The following is a 19,361-nucleotide window of genomic DNA, read 5'->3' as shown; positions in this document are numbered from 1 at the left end:
CATTTTAAGCATAGTTTACTACATGTGAATAGATGAAATAGGAAATAGGCTGTGCCTTGACAAATATACAGTGTTTTAATAAGGAGTCTTTTCACTAGTACTGCTGATAATGCTCAAGTTCAACTTTTCCTTGTTTCCTGCCCACAATTTGGAGGGTGGTTTGGTTTGGTTGATGGTTCCTTTTTGTTTCATTTTTTTCTTTAAAAAAAAATTTCTCTGTCAACTCTTTACCAGTGGGTGTTAATTTTGGGGGAAAATTCTGCATTCTGTTAATCTAGAAGCCTACCATCCTCCCATGGGATGTAATTACCTTCCCCATTCTGTGTGATTTTGCCTTTCTTTTTCATTTTATTTGTTGTAGGGGTATGATGACACATATGCAGAACAGAGTTATGAAGGCTACGAAGGCTATTACAGCCAGAGCCAAGGGTAAGTCAGGCAAGAGAAGTACTGTTTCGTGTCCTGGGGTGGATGGAGGGAGTTGGAATAATGGAGAGATTTAGGTAGTACACATCTGCAGAGCAGTGAGGCTCCCCTTTGGGGGGTATCTCCTTTCCTTTCCACATCTATAAGGCATGCAGATCTGTAAGCTTAGGGAACTGTGAATCTGAATTTATTTATTTATTAAAAGGTTTTATTTATTTGAGAGAGAGCAAGCACGAGGGGGGAAGGTCAGAGGAGGTGACACCCTGCTGAGCAGGGAGCCCAGGTCAGGACCCGATCCTGTGACTCCAGGATCATGACCTGAGCTGAAAGCAGTCACTCAGCCGAGTCACCCAGGCACCTTGTGTATCTGAATTTATAGTATAGAATCTGGGAATAACGTGAAAATTTCCTGAGCTGTGACCACATGGAAATGAAGGGGAAATGCCTTTAAATTGTTTGGATGTATTATTGCCACATTAAAGGTGCATTAAAGTTTAAAAGGAAGCTAGAGGGCGCCTGGGTGGCTCAGTGGGTTAAGCCGCTGCCTTCCGCTCAGGTCATGATCTCAGGGTCCTGGGATCGAGTTCCGCATCGGGCTCTCTGCTCAGCAGGGAGCCTGCTTCCCTCTCTCTCTCTCTGCCTGCCTCTCCGTCTACTTGTGATTTCTCTCTGTCAAATAAATAAAATCTTTAAAAAAAAAAAATTTTTTTTTTAGTAGGTAAGACTCCTACTACCATAACTTAGGTTATTTTCTGCACTCTTAAATAATGTTTTTGTGTATATGTATTTTATCTGTGATTGATTAAAAAAGTATTTCATAATTGTACAGTGGGGACAGAACAGTATGTTTGTTTGCTCTCTTCCACAGAGCCCTATAAATTTGTGTGTGTGTGTGTGTGTGTGTGTGTGTGTGTACACTGTGATTAAGATAGTCAGTTTTGTATTGTGCTTTTTCACTTTAAATTACGTGGTATCCATTTTTCTTTGCAATGGTTGTAATTTTTTGTTTTGTTTTGTTTTGTTTTAAGTACATAGCACATACTTGCTTTGGAAATATTTTCTGGTTTGGAGATGGGGCAAAATGAGCATTTTCCTGCCCTACACATGTAGTAAAATGCCTGAAATGTGGGAAGAAGGGGAAATGGAAGTAGAGTTACTCTGTAGCTCTCTAACACTCTTGTCTTTGGCTTTCAGGGACTCAGAATATTATGACTATGGACATGGGGAGGTTCAGGATTCTTACGAAGCTTATGGTATGTCTTTATTTCCATGTTGGGCAGAGTGTGCAAGTAAGTGTCTGCGGGAATGCTAGTGACTGGATTACTGGGGGCTGCCAGTCACACACCGAAAGAGGAACCTTTAGAAAGCTGAGATGTTGATAGGACAGTAGCCATCCCGTTTTTATTGCAATTGTGTGGTGTCCCGTAGAAAGAGGAGCTCTTAAGGTGAGATGGGGTTACCCTTAGAAGGCTAAGCAGATGTCTTAGACTAGGGCTCAGGTCCAGCTAGGCCTGGTTGGAGTACCAGACTTTTAAGCTGATGTTGATCCTTTTCTCCTTTAGACCAGGGGAGATTGCCAGGCCTAGGTCATGTTGCAGGGCCCTTGCTGCTGGTGCCTAGGCCACATGGGTAGATACTGAGGACTACATCATATACAGTTTTATTTTCCAGCCCCACTACGTTTTTTTTCTTTAAGATTCTGTTTATTTATTTTGAGAGAGAGAGAGTAAGAGAGCACAAGCAGGGGGAGCAACAGAGGGAGAGGGAGAAGCAGACTTCTCACTGAGCAGGAATCCCAACGCAGGGCTCGATCCCAGAGCCCCAGGATCATGACCTAAGCTGAAGGCAGATGCTTAACCGACTGAGCCATCCATGTACCCTACCCCACTTCATTCTGAGGAAGAATTTTGGATCTCACTGAAAAGAATCTCAGTGTAGAGGAAATGTTAGCGGAAAGGGAACTAACCAGATGGCAGGTAGCTAGGCAAAAGCAGGTTGGGTGCAAGCATCCTGCCTGTCATCTCAGATCTCGGGCAGTAGGAGCTGGGGCCACTTCAGGGCAGTACTGGCACCAAGCTCCTTCCTGGCTTGGAGACATCTCAGCTCAGTCCTTGATCCCAAGAGAGCTATAGAGGCTGGAATGGCAGCAGGACCGAACTGTCTGTTTAGTTGAAAACACATTGCTCAAGAGTCTTCGAGTGCCAATTATGGCCCCGTGTTAATGGGCCCCAGAGGGAGTTCCGTGTGGGTGCAGAGAGAGCCGCTTTTTAAATGCAAGGTATTTTCAGCATACCTTGGGAATTCTAGAGTCCTTGGCCAGGGGCTCAGCAATTGACAGTTCATCTTAAGACACTAGTTAACAGTCTCCCCTTACCCCTAGTTCCTTAGAGCTCCCGCATACAAGCTGAGCCTAACTTGTCTGCGCAGTCTGTAGTAGCCAGTCAGCTGCTTGCCTAGGGAAACCGTTTTACCAATTCTAGCTAAATGGTGCTGGACAGTTGCCATCAGTAACACTGCTCAGCTCTCGTAGGCCACTGTTTAGAAGAAGGGCAGTGGGATTGCCCCAGGGTATTTCCCTCCCATCGGTGAGGCAGCACAATGCTGCCTCTGTGTGTGTTTGACTGAATTACATTTCTGTTTTGCTTGAGAAGAGACTGCACTGAAAGAGGCAGGCTGCCTCTACTGCTCCTGGTGTGATGTTGCCACAGTTAATCTGTTATGATTTTGGCCTTTATAAACAGAATTACAAAAAAATAAACTGTCTTGTTAGTACCAGAAGCCATTTGGAAAGTAATGGCTGTACCTATTATACTAAGGGTAAAAATAAGCTTAGATAGGGTCTCTGGGACTTGAGGTCCATGTAGAGGTTTTAGACTTACAGTGATGGAGGCTCAGATTTGTGAATGCAGGCAGCTCGGGAAACGCGTTGGGGATGAACTGGCATGGGTAGCCTGTGAGGGCGAGTGGGAGAATAAGCTCATACATGCAGCTCCTTTTCATAAGAGGTCAGCTGTAGAAGTAAGCGACCATCTCTTTCAGGCTTTTCCCTGTAACAAAAGAAAGTTATTTGGGGCTGTCAACCATGTTGTCTGGCTTCTCTGGACTGTTGCATGAGAAAGGAAACAGTGAATTCTCCGTATCAGTGCTATAAACACGTCCTGCTTCCCTACACCAGGGCAGTGGACCAGCTCTGCTGATGGAGAGGCCTCATGAAATGCGGTCCTTGCTTACTTCTCCCAGAGAGGACACTTCTCAACAGGGAAACCTGACTTGCTGTTGGAAAGGGAGCCACCTGCTTCCATTCTGACTTCCTAAAGGTTCCATAGGCTTTCTTTGCCCAATTCCATTAGGAACAGGAGAAAGGGCATTGCAGACGTACTGAGATTCATTTCCTCACTGTCTCAAGCAAGGTGTTGGGTTTATCCAGATTTGGGGGCTGGAGGAGAAGATTATATTGCCTGTGGAGAACATACTTGATAAAGATGACTCCAAGGCCTTTTCTGAGCCTTTTCATTCTGTCTGTCTGCTCAGAGTTGCCCTACAGCTGGGAAATGAAGTTGTTCAGGAGGGCCAAGCAGAGCATAAAGCAAGGACCCACTGGGATGTGGCAAGACACCAGAAACAAAGTGGTGTCTTTGGTGATCTTTACCAGATGACCTATTCTTGCTCCTCCCATAATGCCCATGGCGTGTGGTTTATAAACTGTTTTTGCTTTCCCCGCAGGCCAAGACGACTGGAATGGGACCAGGCCGTCGCTGAAGGCCCCTCCAGCTAGGCCGGTGAAGGGAGCATACAGAGAGCACCCATATGGACGTTATTAAAAACAAACATGAGGGGAAAATATCAGTTATGAGCAAAGTTGTTACTGATTTCTTGTATCTCCCAGGATTCCTGTTGCTTTACCCACAACAGACAAGTAATTGTCTAAGTGTTTTTCTTCGTGGTCCCCTTCTTCTCCCCACCTTACTCCATTCTTAACTCTGCATTCTGGCTTCTGTATGTAGTATTTTAAAATGAGTTAAAATAGATTTAGGAATATCGAATTAATTTTTTAAGTGTGTAGATGCTTTTTTCTTTGTTGTTTAAATATAAACAGAAATGTACCTTTTATAATAAAAAAAAAGTTGAGTAAAAAAAAAAAACCACAAACCTGTTAGTTTCAAAAGTGACATTGCTTGCTTAAAGGTTCTGAAGTTTAAGGCTTGTTAACTTTCTCTTAGTTTTGATTTGAGGCATCCCGTAAAGTTGTAGTTGCAGAATCCCAAACTAGGCTACATTTCAAAATTCAGGGCTGTTTAAGATTTAAAATCACAACGTTAACGGCAGTAGGTGCCACCATGTAAAAGTGAGCTCAGACGTCTCTAAAAATGTTTCCTTTAAAAGCACATGGCGGTTGAATCTTAAGGTTAAATTTTAATATGAAAGATCCTCATGAATTAAATAGTTGATGCAATTTTTAACGTTAATTGATTTAAAACAACAACAACAACAAAATTAGGTTTGTAAAACTGACTTTTTCATTATGTGGGTTTTGAAATCTAGCCCCAGACATACAGTGTTGAGAGATACTTAGTGGGGAGCAGGTTTTGAAGAGGTGAATTTGGGGAGAGGGGCTAGCCACCTGGATTGAATTTGATGCAGAGCTTTTTAGCCATGAAAAATCTTTCAGTGATAGCACTAATAATTTAAAATTTCAGTATTTAAAAAGACAAAGTGTTTTGTCCATCTGAGGTTCTGCACTCCATGAAAAGCTCACTTGGACACTGGAACCAAAAGCTGACGATTTTTTTAAGTGACGGTTGTCAATATTGAACTGTTTCCAAGGTAGTTAGTCAAGTATGTCTCAACACTAGCATGATATAAAAAGGGACACTGCAGCTGAATGAAAAAGGAATCAAAATCCACTTTGTACATAAGTTAAAGTCCTAATTGGATTTGTACCGTCCTCCCATTTTGTTCTTGGAAGATTAAATGCTACATGTGTAAGTCTGCCTAAATAGGTAGCTTAAACTTATGTCAAAATGTCTGCAGCAGTTTGTCAATAAAGTTTAGTCCTTTTTTAATCAAAGTAAATGTGATGAATTGTCATTTTTTTGGGTGGACAATAAAATAGTTTTCTCTTTCAAATAAACTTAAATTAACTCTAAAGTTAATGGGCTTGTTAAAAGTTGGAGATATTCTTAAAAGTGGTGGGGGGGATTTTATTTTAAGTTTACCAAAAAAAAAGTTTATCGAGTTGTTAAGTTTTAGTTTAAAAATAATCAAAGCTTTTTCACCCCCTGGAAGTTGTTTTGACAGCAGTTTTATCCCATCCTATCACAAGCTCTAATTGCTGGAGAGAAAAACCCAACTAAGCCGAAACTTGGATTGGTTTCCATACATAGGCCTCATTGTTTAAAGTGCCAGCCACCCCATCTGCACCTCTGTAGAGCCCCTAGGTGGCCCTAAGCGTGACACCAAATAATCTCCTCGAGCTTGGAAAGGGATAGCACCTGCCTTTAGATACGGCAATTCCGCAAACCCTGGGTGCCCTTATGGGTTTCCCTTCTGATCCCAGAAATGCTGTTAACAAATCAGCTGGGCTGGGGCAGGATCTGGCATGATCGGCTGGCTCTGAACTCCCTCCTGAGAGACCAAGAGAGGAAATGATGGAATTGGTTGGCCCCGTTTCCACTCCTCTGTTAATTCTCAGGGTTCTCGTGCCTTCCCTAAAGGAGCCACCTAAACTGCTCGGGGGTGAAAAATCCTCTTGTATGGAAGTGCCAAGCTGCCTGCAGCAGTGCATGATGGACATTTTTTTTCTTTTTTAAAACACACCAACAAAAAAATGTATTTGTAGATTGTGATAAAGTGTAAATAACTGAATTTTCAACCATGGTTTGAAGTCAGCTTTCAGGGCATTATGTCTTGTTTTGATGAAAAGAGATCACTCTATACCCCCCTTTTTAAAGGAAAATTATCGCAAGAGAATCAGGATGTGTAAAGCTAACATGCATCGCAAAAAACCAAAGGTAACCTAAATGTCTGATTTTAATAGCACATATTTCTCTTTTACATAAACTGTGACAGCAACTTGCATAAACAATTCTTTAGCTGTTAATTTTAATGTTAAAACTTTGCAAAACTTGTTTAATAAAAATAGCTGTAAAAAGAAAAACCATATGCTGCCGCATAAATTAGCCATAACTCTTAATAATCCTGCCCATCACAAGTGAACTGTAATGTAACCTGGGCACAAAGTCTGACATCTTAAATGACACATTGTAAAATTTCAATGACTGTAGATTAGACCTGCTGCTCCCCAAAGTCAAGCTTTCTGCTCAGCTATTTAAAAATGTACAAGGATGAGCCCTATAGGTCCCCATATTGATATTCACAATGAAATGTTACTTAAAATTTCTTTAAAGTTGCATGTTTCTCTCCTGTAATGTGTAAACTGCATGCAGGATCTCTATCTTTTATTTTGTATGTCTTTAGAACTTCCTCTTCAAAAGGCTGATCTCTTACTTCTCCGTTTTCAGGTGATTGAAAACTCCTGAGGCATTTCCTGGAGTAGAATGGGTAGTGAAGACCCATGTCAGGTATGTTAAGGTAGCTTTCTACTGAGGATGTGGGACTTTTATCCTAACTATGAAATAGTTTTGCCAGGAGGTGGCCTGGAACATAATCCGTGGGCAGGTCTTTCTTGCCTGTCATCTCTACCATATTTACAACACGGTCGTGTTCATATGTTGGTTTACAGTCCATATTGAATTTACTTGTGATGATTGTAGTGTCAACTTCCATCTGTTGAATCCTACCCTATCCTGTCAGTAACCTAATGGAACAGTGTTTCGTTTGACGTTCACTGGTTGTAAGCAGCAAAGTGACCGGTTGATGTAAATAAAAAGGAATTTATTAGAACGATGTTAAGGACTTGGAGATTTAGTGTGAAGGCTGGAAAAATCTGGCATGGGAACCAGATTGGCTGCAGAGAACTGGGACAGCAGTGATAGACCACAGGAATGTTCTTGGAGCCAGGACTAGCTGTTTAGGTGTTGTTGCTAGAATGAGCGAGTTCTAGCCGTTTGCTTTCTTTTTCCCTTGAGATTCAAGTTCTAGGGAGGGAATGTCAGACTGTATTAGCTTAAGTCACATGTTCATACTTTACCAGGATGTGTTAAGAAAAAACTAATTCCTCCAAAGGAAGTCAGGGTGTTATTAGGAAAAGGGAATGGATACTGGACAAACAACAATTGTCCAGTATTATGTGTGTATTACAGAAGTGACTGAGACTTAAATGAGGTTAAGTAACTTCCTGGGGTCACATAATTAGTATAGTTGGCTAGTAATCCAGCCCAGGTTTGTAGTCAGAACCTAACACTTTTACTATCCACGTTATATCAGTTTTAATCTAAGGAAGGGGTATTTCTCACCCTTAGGAGACACTCTGAAAGGGATAGTGGGCATAGTAGGGAGGGCATGAGACCTAAGAGTTGAATCGACAACTTTTCTTTGTTTAGTGACCTAAAACCACTTATTTCCACGTCTAGGAAGGAAGATAGTGATAATGTACACCTTATAGTGGTCAGCAGACTGAACGAGTTTTACTATATATAAGGCCAACCAATTCGGTGTCCTATAAATAGTAAATATTAGTGTTCCTTCTCTAAGAAGCCCCCTGATTTGGTTAGGTGGGGGCTGCTGATTGAAGCCACCCAGGAACTGACTGGATGATCTTTCCCTCTGCCCCTGGGTGAGTTGTTACGGTTAGGAGAACACCAAAAGGAAAAGACCAAACTAGGGAGAGGTCAAAGGCACAGGCAACCTTTATCGGTAAAATTTCCCTTCTTGAAGATGGTGTCCTCCCAACCTGCCTCTCCCAGGAGCCTCTCAGATGTGGAGACTTTAAAGAGGACCGTGTGTATTGAGCACGGAAGTCCTAGGTTTGATATGGATTACATGAATGGCAAAGCAATTTTAGAGGAAAGTCCCTGAATGCAGAGAATTAGTTCCAACTCTTCTAGGGTAGTCTGAAGAGCAGAATTTGGGGGATGCTTCTTTCTTCACTTGGCCTGTAATTTGCGCCTGGAAAAACAGGTTTTATTGTTGGCAGACCCAGGTCTGCCAGTGGTCTGCCTTTTATGAATGTGGAGCTTAGTCAGTTGGTCCCAGTATTTTCTATGGGTTTCTGTCACTACCAATGAATGTTTATTACAGTCCTGTAAGCTTTAGAGCCAAGACTGGGGACCTGTCCTGACTCTGCCTCATCATAGCCTTGGTCTTTGTTTTGACAGAACCAAACCCTTAATCCCTCTCTGGGCTTCATTTCTTTATCATCAAATGAAGTTGATAATAATAGCTAACATTACTGTGATACTATCCTAAGTAGCTAATAAGGACGATCTCATTTGGTCTTCTCTACCTTTTCTCTTAATTAATACAAAATTCGTATAACTTAAAATTTACCTTTTTAACTGTCTTAAAGTGTACAGTTTGGTGACTTTTAGAATATTCACAGTGCTGAGCAACCATCATCACTATTGAATTCCAGAAAATTCCCACTACCCCAAAAAGAAATCCCATACCTGTTAGCCGTCACTCCCAATTCCCTTCTCTCCCCAGCCCCTGGCAACCACTAACCTACTTTCTGTTTCTATAGAGTTGTATAATATGTGCCTTTTGTGATAGGCTTCTCTCACTTTGCATAAAGTTTTCAAGGATCATCCTTGTTGTGGCACGTATCAGTATTTGGCACTAGTGATAGGAAACGTATTACTTCCAAAAGCAACCCATCAACCCATCTCATTTAAGACAGCTCCAAGTATTAGAAGTTATCCTGCATTTTAAATGAGTCACTCCAGTAACTTGAAGTGGTTCTACCTTGGATCGTGTCAAGCATTTGAAGTCCATTTTCAGTCATGTTTCTTTTCCAGCTCCAGAAATTTTTTTTGTTGGATTTGCTAGATCTGATTTTCCAGAAAAACTAGAAATTTGGATTTTACATGCCAGCGGTTGTTTCGTGTGTGCTCTGATTAGTATTAGTCCCTGTAAAACCTCTGTAGCAAGCCAAATGCTGCCCGTATGCAGCCTAACAGCCTGCAGCCTCTTGTTAGCTTCTGTTACTACAGATTAAAAGACACATTAGGGGGCGCCTGGGTGGCTCAGTGGGTTAAGCCTCTGCCTTCGGCTCAGGTCATGATCTCAGGGTCCTGGGATCAAGCCCCGCATCGGGCTCTCTGCTCAGCGGGGAGGCTGCTTCCCGGCTCTCTCTCTGCCTGCCTCTCTGCCTCCTTGTGATCTCTGTCTGTCAAATAAATAAAATCTTAAAAAAAAAAAATTACTGAGATACGATCATAACCATACGATTCACCCATTTTAAAGTATACAATTCAGGAGCGCCTGGGTGGCTCGGTTGGTTAAGTGTCTGCCTTTGGCTCAGGTCATGATCCTGGGGTCTTTGGATTGAGCCCCACATTCTCAGGCTCCCTCCTGAGCAGTGAGTCTGTTTCTCCTTCTCCTTCTGCCCTCTCCCTTCATCCCTACCCCCCGGCTTGTGCTTGCTTGCTCTCATGCACTCTCTCCCTCTCAAATAAAATCTTAAAAAATATATATATACAATCCAGTGGCTTTTAATAGATACAAAATTATATCATCATCACCACCATCTATTTGAGAACATGTTTCTCACCTCCAGAAAAGAATTCCCATGCACTTCAGCCATCTCCCCCAGTCCCCTTACCTTCTCTGGCCCTGATCAGCCACTCATCTTCTTCTACCTCTGTTGACTTGCCTGTTCTGGACATTTCATATAAATGGAATCCTACAACCTATGGGATCTTTTTCGACTTTCTTCTGTTACTTGGCGTCATGTCTCCAAATTCCATCCATGTTGTAACGTGTGTCAGTACTTCTTCATTCCTTTTATTGTCAAATACCGTTTCATCATATGCATTTTTTCGGTCCACTCACCCACTGATGGACATTGCTGGGTTGTTTCTGCTTTTTGGCTGTAATGAAAAATACTGTTAGGAGCATTCGTGTACAGGTGTTTTTGTGGACATCAGTTTTCAGTTTCTTGGACGTGCACCTAATAGGAGAGGAGCTGCTGGGTCAGACAGCAGTTCAGTGCTCAGCTGTTGGAGGACTGCCAGACTCTTCCTGTAGAGGCTGCACCATTCCCACCAGCCTCATTCCTCCATATCCCCACCAACACCTGTGCTGTTCTGCTTTGTTTACTGTAGCCATCCTACCGGGTGTGAAGTGGCGTCTCTTGGTGCTTTTGATTTGCACTTTCCTGATGACTAGTGTCCTGATCCACTATCTGTGTATCTTCTGTGGAAAAATGTTCGTTTAAATCTCCTGTCAATTCAAATTGAATTATTTGTCTTTTTATTATTAAATTGTAAGCTCTTTATATGGTCTGGTGTGAGACCCTTGTCAGATAATTTGCAAGTATTTTGTTCCATTCCACGGGCTATCTTCTTATTTTCTTCGAGACACAAAAATTCCATTTTGATGAAGCCCAGTTTATTTTCTTTTGTTGATTGTGCTTTTGCTGTCTTAGATAAGAAGCCATTGTCTCATTCAGGGTCCTGAAAATTTATACCTATCTCCTTCTAACACTCCTGTTGTTTCAATTCTTAAATTTAGGCCTGTGACCCATTTTGCATTAACTTTTGCATATGGTGTGAGGTCAGAGTTTCATATTCATTCTTCTGCCTGTGGATATCCAGTTGTCCCACCATCATTTATTAAAAAGAGACTGTTTTGGGGGTGTCTGGGTAGCTCAGCTGGTTGGACATCTGAATGTGTATTTTGGCTTGGATCATAATCCTGGGGGTCGTGGGACTGAGCCCCACGTTGGGCTCCATGCTCAGCAGGGAATCTGCTTGAGTTTCTCTCCTTCTGCCCCTCCCCCTGCTCTCACGTGCGTTCATGTACACACACACACACATCCTCTCTCCCCCTCCAAAAAATAAATCTTTTTTAAAAAAATATTTTTATTTTTGTTTATTTGACAGACAGAGATCACAAGTAGGCAGACAGGCAGGCAGAGAGAGGAGAGGGGGAGGAGCAGGCTCCCTGCTGAGCAGAGAGCCCGATGTGGGGCTTGATCCCAGCATCCTGGGATCATGACCTGAGCCGAAGGCAGAGGCTTTAACCCACTGAGCCACCCAGGCACCCCCAAAAACTAAATCTCAAAAAAAAAAAAAACTTCAAAAAAACTTTTTTCCCCATTAAATGATCTTGGCGCCTTTATCCATATTGGCACACTAATTAACCACAGAGGTATAGATCTACCTTTTGAAGTAGGTATTACTTAAAAGTGATTAATGTAATTTCTGGCATGTAGCAGCTACTCACTGATAAGGAATAGCTGACCGGATTGTTTGGGCACCACTAACATCTGGTGGTAAGTGATGGGGCTAGGATTTGGTCCCACGTACGAGTATCTCCAAACCACATCTTTACCCTGTGCTCACACTGCAGGCTGCGAGAGTGGAAAGGAGGCTTGCTGTTCTAGCTGCCATGCCTGGCCATCTGTAGTTCCTCAGAAGCTTCGAGGCTGAGCTGCACATGCCTTTTCCCTCACTGTCAGCTCCTCTCTCCATCTCCTTCCAGGATTTCTGTGGAATCTCCAGGGTGCTCCTGGCAATGACTATCGCTGCTAAGGGAACAGCTTCACCATCTCTTACCTAGGGATATGATAGTTTCTCAAGAAGCCTCAGGGTTTGTCCCCTCTTGCTTTCACTCCCACCACTTCCCACCCCCTGCCTCAAGCTAAGAATGAAGGTAAGAATGCATCAGCAGCTGCTAGGGCTTTCCAGCCACTAAGGATGAAACAGATTTGGACTGTGTTTTGTTTCAGGAACAGCAGCCTAAGAGTTGGGACTGAAAAACCTTCTTGTCCATACTTGCAGAGATCTACTGTACCGTGTGAATAGGGGGATAGAGGTTGTAGTAGTCGATGTTCTGGTCATGTTTTTGAAACTGAAGTACTCCCTGCTGGTCTCAAACCCCGAAGGTCTATGTCCCTCAAGGCTTTGCCCAAAGATTGTACTGGAATTGGATTGCACGAGGCAGAACATGGGCTCCCTCTTTCTTGATAGGTTTTTGTGCTGTGTGAACCCATGCAAGCAGCTGTTTGCTGACAATGTTACTGCTAAGTAGTCATTTAAATTTTCTTCCATCTTTTCCCATTCATTGATCTTTACCCCACTTTGTAAAAGGAGGAGGAAGAGACATAGGGAAAATAGGCAGCTCTACCTGGCTAAGGGAGGAGAGAACTGAATTTGCATGCCTACTGTGTGTCCCTGTTTTTGTGAAGGAGGCAGCTGATCCTAGGAGAGGTGAAGTAATGTACCACAGTCACATAGCAAGTTGTGGGGTGTCCCTGGCAACATTTTTGTGTACTGGAGTCCATTCTCTATGCTAAAAGCATGCTGCTTCCAGAAGATAACACCGTATTTCATTGGCACTGAGGTCATTTATTATGAGATGTATGAAGTACTGCAAAGAAAAAAAAAATGTTACCAATAAACCTACACGGTAGTTTGTTTTCATATCAAGTGTAAAATGCATCCTGATTTGGGGGATGTTAAAATCTGAAAAATACGTATTTTAACTACTATTGTGTTTTGTCAGTTCTAACATGGATTCTTTACTATGTGCCATTCTCTATCTTCTCCACTTGTAAAGTAGCTATTATTGTCCCATCTTTACACAATGATGAAACTGAGGCCGAGAAAATCAAATAATTTACCCAAGGTCATGCAGCTTGTTAAGTAGCTGAGCCAGGACCGAAGCTCAGGCAGTCTGATTTCAGAGTCTGTGATCAGTCTCAACTACAGGATTATGCCAGGGTGTAGAAGGAGTTTTACCTGTCAGCCAGAACCATTTCAAGGAGCTTGTACAGCCATTCTCTATCCTGGCAGTATTCCTTCTGCAGGAATATTACTGCTAGTACAATGAACATTTGCTGGTTGTTCTGGGTCATGGGTCTCTATCAGCTCATAATGTTCACCTTCCAAAAACTCAGTCTAATGGGAGAGAGTAAGCCTTCAGTAGTTCAGTAGTGTGTGGTTGTGCCCTGTTGCTGTACTTAATACCAGTGGCCTGGGGGAACTGTCGAGAAGGTTTAGGAAGCACCAGGCAGACAGATTAACACAGCATCTTATTATGGCTTTAAACAGACTAATGTCAACACTGCCACCTCCGGGGTTAGTTTCAAAATCTTTAGAGCCTTAGGCGAGCTACTACCTTCCCCAGGACTGTTTCATCATCTGTAAAATGGGAGATTATCATTTCTGTCACAACATTGTGACAGAATGTAAAGATTGAATGAATTCAGTTGAATGAAAGACATTCTGCCTGACCTGTAGTAAGCACCCAGTAAATGTTAATCTATCAATAGAGGCTGGAAGAGAGGTGAGTGCCCATTTTGAAAAGCTAAATGTTAGGCAAAGTACTTGAACTTGATGCTGAAGTTAAGGGAGCTATTGAAGGCCTTGAGCATGAGAGTGACTCGGACACACCTGTGTTTGCCATTGTGCGAGCAAGATAGGGAAGGAGGGAAGAAGCGGAAGAGCAGTACCTTCCATAAAGTGGCTCCACTCCTGTGGGAGAGCGAAGGGGATATTCTCCCAGCACCTTGCCTGCCTTCTGCTCCCCCCTTGCCTGAAGACCTTTTGGTTCTAACCTTTTTTAGAAAGAACAGTCCTCTCTCCTCTCAGAAATTTGGGCTATTTGAGGGTGGGACTTTAGGCCTTCGTCATATGTTAAGGGAGATTTCTCACCTCCTGTCCCTTTAACCCACCCTCTACACTGGAGACCAGAACCTGGAGTTTCCTCTGCTAGAAAATTTGCTCTTAAGAAATTGTTAAACATGGTGTGGCTTCCCCTCAATGCCAGAAGTCTCTGTCTTCATTTTGAGCTCTTAATTCTGTGCTAATTCCACTGGAATTATATGCAGATGCAGTGACCCATTTAATTTCACAGACAACCCTGTGAGGCGGGGATTATCCTGGGAAACTGGCAAGTCCTGGTTAGGATGACCACAGGGCCCAAGAGCAGGAGTTCAGACCCAAGTCTCCACCCTCCCTTAACTGCCTCCTGGTCTCTTCTCTCTACCTACAGTGGCCACCAGAAGATCAGCTTACACTGAAAGTAGTTCCCAGCTTTGGTGCACAGGATGGGTACCCCTTTCTGCGTTTTCACATTCCTGAAATTAAGAGAAAGAGATGCTTATGAGCCCTCCCTTTCTCTCTCCAGAACCTTCATGTACCTCTTGCTCTCTGGATTAATAGTCATTACATGTTTAAAGCTAGCAAGCACCTGATGAATATTTAATAGCCTGAGCAGACAGGCTGGATACAGCCGTCTGAGACAGCAGCTGTTGGGGGGAAGGGGAGGAAGTGCACTGCCCCGCCTAACTACTTGTTCTTTTGTTCCCTGAGCCAGCCCTTGTAGGCCCCTTAGGAGCAAAAGCCAGTGGTAGGCACTGCACCCTAGTCCTGTCCTGGTCTGATTGCTCCCTGGGCTTCCAAGGAGGCTGCCTTCAGGCAGCAGACCAAACCTTTTTAGGGGTAATGACCAGATAAATTCACTGACCTCTAAAGTCAATTTTCTGGGGCACCTGGGTAGCTCAGTTGGTTGGGCATCCTACTTTTGGTTTCAGCTCGGGTCATGAGATCAAGCCCCCTATTGGGCTCCAAGCTCGGTGGGGAATCCGCTTGAGATTCTCTCTTTCTTTTTTTTTTTTTTTTTTTTTTTTTTTTTTTTTTTTTTTTTTTAAGATTTTATTTATTTATTCTACAGAGAGAGATCACAAGTAGGCAGAGGCAGGCAGAGAGAGAGAGAGGAGGAAGCAGGCTCCCTGCTGAGCACAGAGCCCGATGCGGGACTCGATCCCAGGACCCTGAGATCATGACCTGAGCTGAAGGCAGCGGCTTAACCCACTGAGCCACCCAGGCGCCCAGATTCTCTCTTTCTTGTTCTCCCCTTCCCCCCCCAAATAAAATCTTTAAAAAAAAAAAATGAACGAGGGGCGCCTGGGTGGCTCAGTCGGTTAAAACGCTGCCTTCGGGCTCAGGTCATGATCCCAGGGTCCTGGGATCTAACCCCACATCGGGCTCTATGCTCAGCAGGGAGCCTGCTTCTCCCCACCCCTCTCTCTCTGCTTGCATCTCTGCCTACTCGTGATCTCTGTCTGTCAAATAAATAAATAAAATCTTTAAAAAAAAAATGAACAAAATCAATTTTCTGACCCCTGGGCTAAATATCTCTGTAACCTCTTCTAGCATTGGGGCTGAGGACATGCTCTCAGCCAGTGTTCTGCCAACTATAGCTCTCTATTCTAAGAGGAGAGAGAGACTCCTATCTGGAAGGGACTTGAATTTCATAACCATGTTGCTGGGGTTTAGCTTCTTGACATTTCTTAACTGCAAACTGCAGCAGCTTCTCGGCAGGAGATATACTGCTGCAGTAAGTGTCTTTGGCTGCTGTCTCAGGCAAGAGATGGGCAGGTAGAGTTCCGGATAGGAACACGAGCTCTCCCGTGCTTCTCCCCACTAGACCTAGGGAGCTTGTCACTTCAAGGAGGCCTTGTCAGTTCCAGGGCAAACCTGGGGAGGACATGGGGATTCCTGAAAAACGGCAACTTACTTGAGAGGTTTCCAGGCAGAGTACGAGGCACAGGCAGGCTGTCAGCCCAGATCAGTCACTTAAGTAAAACACTTTGCCAGAAACTGGGAGACTACTCCTGTTCCTAAAACTGCATTAAGATGCCTGAATTAGGGGCGCCTGGGTGGCTCAGTGGGTTAAGCCTCTGCCTTCAGCTCAGGTCATGATCCCAGGGTCCTGGGATCGAGCCCTGCATTGTGCTCTCTGCTCCAGGGAGCCTGCTTTCCTTCCTCTCTCCGCCTGTCTCTCTGCCTACTTGTGATCTCTGTCAAATAAATAAATAAAATCTTAAAAAAAAAAAAGATGCCTGAATTAGCTGTTCCCTTGTCATCCTCTGGAGCCTACTTAGTCCACCTCAGTCTCTTCCTCCCAGACACTGTGGTGTGAGAACTTGAGATAGAAGAGTTTGGGTTCAGAGAGAGTGAATTCCTCCCGGGGGGTTTTGGCTCCTGCAGCCTTCATGCTTCTCATTCGTGGCCCAGCTTTAGGTATAGCACGGGTGCTCCCCATCTCTCAGGCTCTCTGAGGTTGGAGTTCAGAAACTCACATCTGCCTTTGAGAAAGAAATACCTATGCTCTGATAGGATTCATCCTAAGCTTCTCTGCAGAGGTCAGCGTAAATGCTTCCTTTCATTCATTTTATTTTTTTAGATTCATTTATTTGCAAGAGACAGAGTGTGAGCAGGGGGAGAGGCAGAGAAGCAGACTCCCCATTGAGCACAGAGCCTGACAATGGGCTCCATCCCATGACCTTGAGGTCATGACCTGAGACAAAAATCAAGAATCAGCTGCTCAAACAACTGAGCGAGCCAGGCGCCCCAGTTTTATTAAGCACATTGACTAATACATATCGGAACACCTACTGTGTGCTAGACACTGGAGATTCAGTGGCAAATAAGGCAAAATTGGTCCTTGACTTCACGGAGCTTGTATTTGAGGAAACAGACACTAAACAGATGTTAGTCTCATAAATAACAGACATCATTTCAGTTGTGTTAAGTGCTATGAAAGAAAGGAACAGAGTACTGTGAGGTCAGACACCAGGCAGCCCAGCCTAACCCACGGCTTCTCTTTGAGGAAATGATGTTTAAGTTGACATCTAAAGGAAGAGTTAGCTAGACACAGAGTGTTTGAGATGGTCTGGGGCAAGGACGCAAAGCATGTTCTAGGCAGAAGGTGGGACTGAGGCAGGTTCAAGGTGAGGTAGGAGCCTGGACCTTATTCTGAGGTCAACACTGAAGACCACTGAATCCAGGAGTAAGGTGGGGGGAACAACATGATTAAATTTAAACTTCACTTGCTCCTGAGTGGGAAATAGATTATGGATTATGAGGACCTGTTAGCAAACTTTGTGTTAGTCCAGACAAGAAATGAGGAAGACCTGTAGTAAGCAGAGAAGTGAATGGATCTGAGGACTTTTCAGAGCTATGACAAACATAATTTGGTGCCTGATTAGATGTGGGAGAAGAGGGCATGAGCAAGGAGGGCTCCACATTACTGGCTGGAACAGCTGGCAGAATGGGGGTGCCATGTTTTACAAGAATGGGAGAACTGCCACAGACTTCGGCATGTGCTCCAGGCGTCACATGTGTGTCTCCTGCAGATAACCCTGAGTATTTAGGGCTGGGACGAACCCCTCAGAAGGCCAGAGGAGCTGCCCCCTGCCCCAAGCCTAGGATTGAGGTGCTATTAATAGCTTTAAGACGAGTTTTTCCTCATTCGCTTTCCTCCAAAGGCTTTTTTTTTTCTTTAAAGATTTAATTTATTTATAAAAAAGAAAAAAAAATAAATTGAGAACAAAATAAAGATTTTATTTATTTACTTTAGAGAGAGAGCACAAGCGATGGGGTTGGGGGGCAGAGAGAGAGGGAAAAGCAAACAACCTGCTGAGCAGGGAGCCCAGTGCGGGGCTCAATCCCAGGACCCCTTGGACCATGACCTGAGTCAAAGGTAGATGATGCTTAACCAACTGAGCCACCCAGGCGCCCCTCCTCCAAAGGCTTTAAAGCTCTTTATCTTTTCACATCTCTTGAGAGGACAGAAATCATTTTCCCTTTCATACAGCTGGAGGCCCCAAAGCCTGTATAGCTAAAGGCCTCAATGGCTTTGTTGATTCTGCTCTGGATCACTCAGCTTAGGCATGGCTAAAGATGGGAGGTATAGGCTGTGGACGTCTATTGCCTACCCATCTGTGCGCCTAGAAACCTGTACAGAATGAGATAACTAGAGTTGTGCTGTGGGATGGGGAGATGATAAAGGGGGGACACCCTGGCCAAATGGGAGGCTAGGAAGCCCCCCAATAGGGTAGCTTTGTGTCTAATTTTCTACCTGTGTCTTTGCAGTGATCAGAGGACTCCGGAAACCAGGAGAGCTGCCTGCTGTGTCAAGGCTGGCCTGAGGGCATTTGCTGAGCACAGAGACACCCAGGAGAGATCAACAGTCTTTTCCCACTCCACCTCTTGATCTGTCTGATTTGCACACAGAAAGCCAGCCAGGATCCCCTAAGAGAGTCTCTAGGCCCACAATGGAGTCCTCAGGGCTGCAGGGAGCTGTGATGCTAACAATTTAACCTGCTGAGGACTTTAAAGAGTTGAAGGGGACTAATAGTACCCAAGCACAGCCTCCTAGATCTGAATAAACCGGCATCTCCCACTGTGTCACTCCCATTTTGCCTGCTTCCCCCAAGCCTCCAGCAGAACCGGCTGGAACACACTTCTTACTTCCTGCCCTTCCCGCAGGAATAACCACACCTGTGCCGTGGGTACCAGCCCAGTGGCCCTTGGGCACCTCCAGAGTTCTCCCAGGACAACGCTGGTTGTCACCCCTGGTAAAGGCAGAGGAAAGCCAAGTGAGAAGGTTTATTTACTTTGAACAAGTTATTTAACCTCTGAGCCTATTTTTCTCTTCATTTTTGATGACTAACCTTGTCCAAAACGCTCTTGAAGGGTAGGGCTTTCCGACTTCACCTCTGTGCTATATCCCTTCCCCCAAAAAACACCTGGCACTAAGGAGTTAAATAAACGATTTGGTCAAGTGAAGAATGGTCCCACTCTGGTAGCTTCTGTCACCTTTGGGAAAGAGACAAAGGCCCCTTGTCTAGCTCCTACTCTTCCAACTACACTGAGCTAGCTGGTTGTCCTAACATGTCCTCTCGAAGGACTAGAAAGTCAGCCTTTGATCGACTTCTAGTTTCCTGCGGCCTCTGTCCAGGCTGGTTTCTTACTGAGCTTCCTGAGAGGTTGTCTGATACTATACTCTTCCTTTAATAAAAT

At 44.0% G+C, this 19,361-nt stretch overlaps 1 protein-coding gene across 2 annotated transcripts in view; it reads left to right on the top strand.

Moving 5' to 3' along the window:
- Nucleotides 1-18,741, top strand: part of KHDRBS1 (KH RNA binding domain containing, signal transduction associated 1) — a 41,274-nt gene extending 22,533 nt beyond the window's left edge. The window contains exons 7-11 of one of the 2 annotated variants that reach the window (XR_004289838.1): nucleotides 362-429; nucleotides 1,621-1,679; nucleotides 4,150-4,342; nucleotides 6,948-7,007; nucleotides 18,432-18,741. Coding sequence is in view for 1 of the 2 variants with exons in the window: in XM_032361268.1 (XP_032217159.1) it covers nucleotides 362-429; nucleotides 1,621-1,679; nucleotides 4,150-4,247 (225 nt within the window). In the remaining variant the exon portion in view is untranslated. Of the gene's footprint in view, nucleotides 1-361; nucleotides 430-1,620; nucleotides 1,680-4,149; nucleotides 5,500-6,947; nucleotides 7,008-18,431 lie in introns of those variants that run through there. The other variant, XM_032361268.1, reaches the window with a different exon arrangement.
- Nucleotides 18,742-19,361: the final 620 nt, after the last annotated feature.

This window comes from Mustela erminea, chromosome 10 (genome assembly GCF_009829155.1).
Source record: "Mustela erminea isolate mMusErm1 chromosome 10, mMusErm1.Pri, whole genome shotgun sequence".
NCBI lineage: Eukaryota > Metazoa > Chordata > Mammalia > Carnivora > Mustelidae > Mustela > Mustela erminea.
Note: the sequence above shows the minus strand (reverse complement) of the source record. Positions and strands in the feature narration are given on the sequence as shown.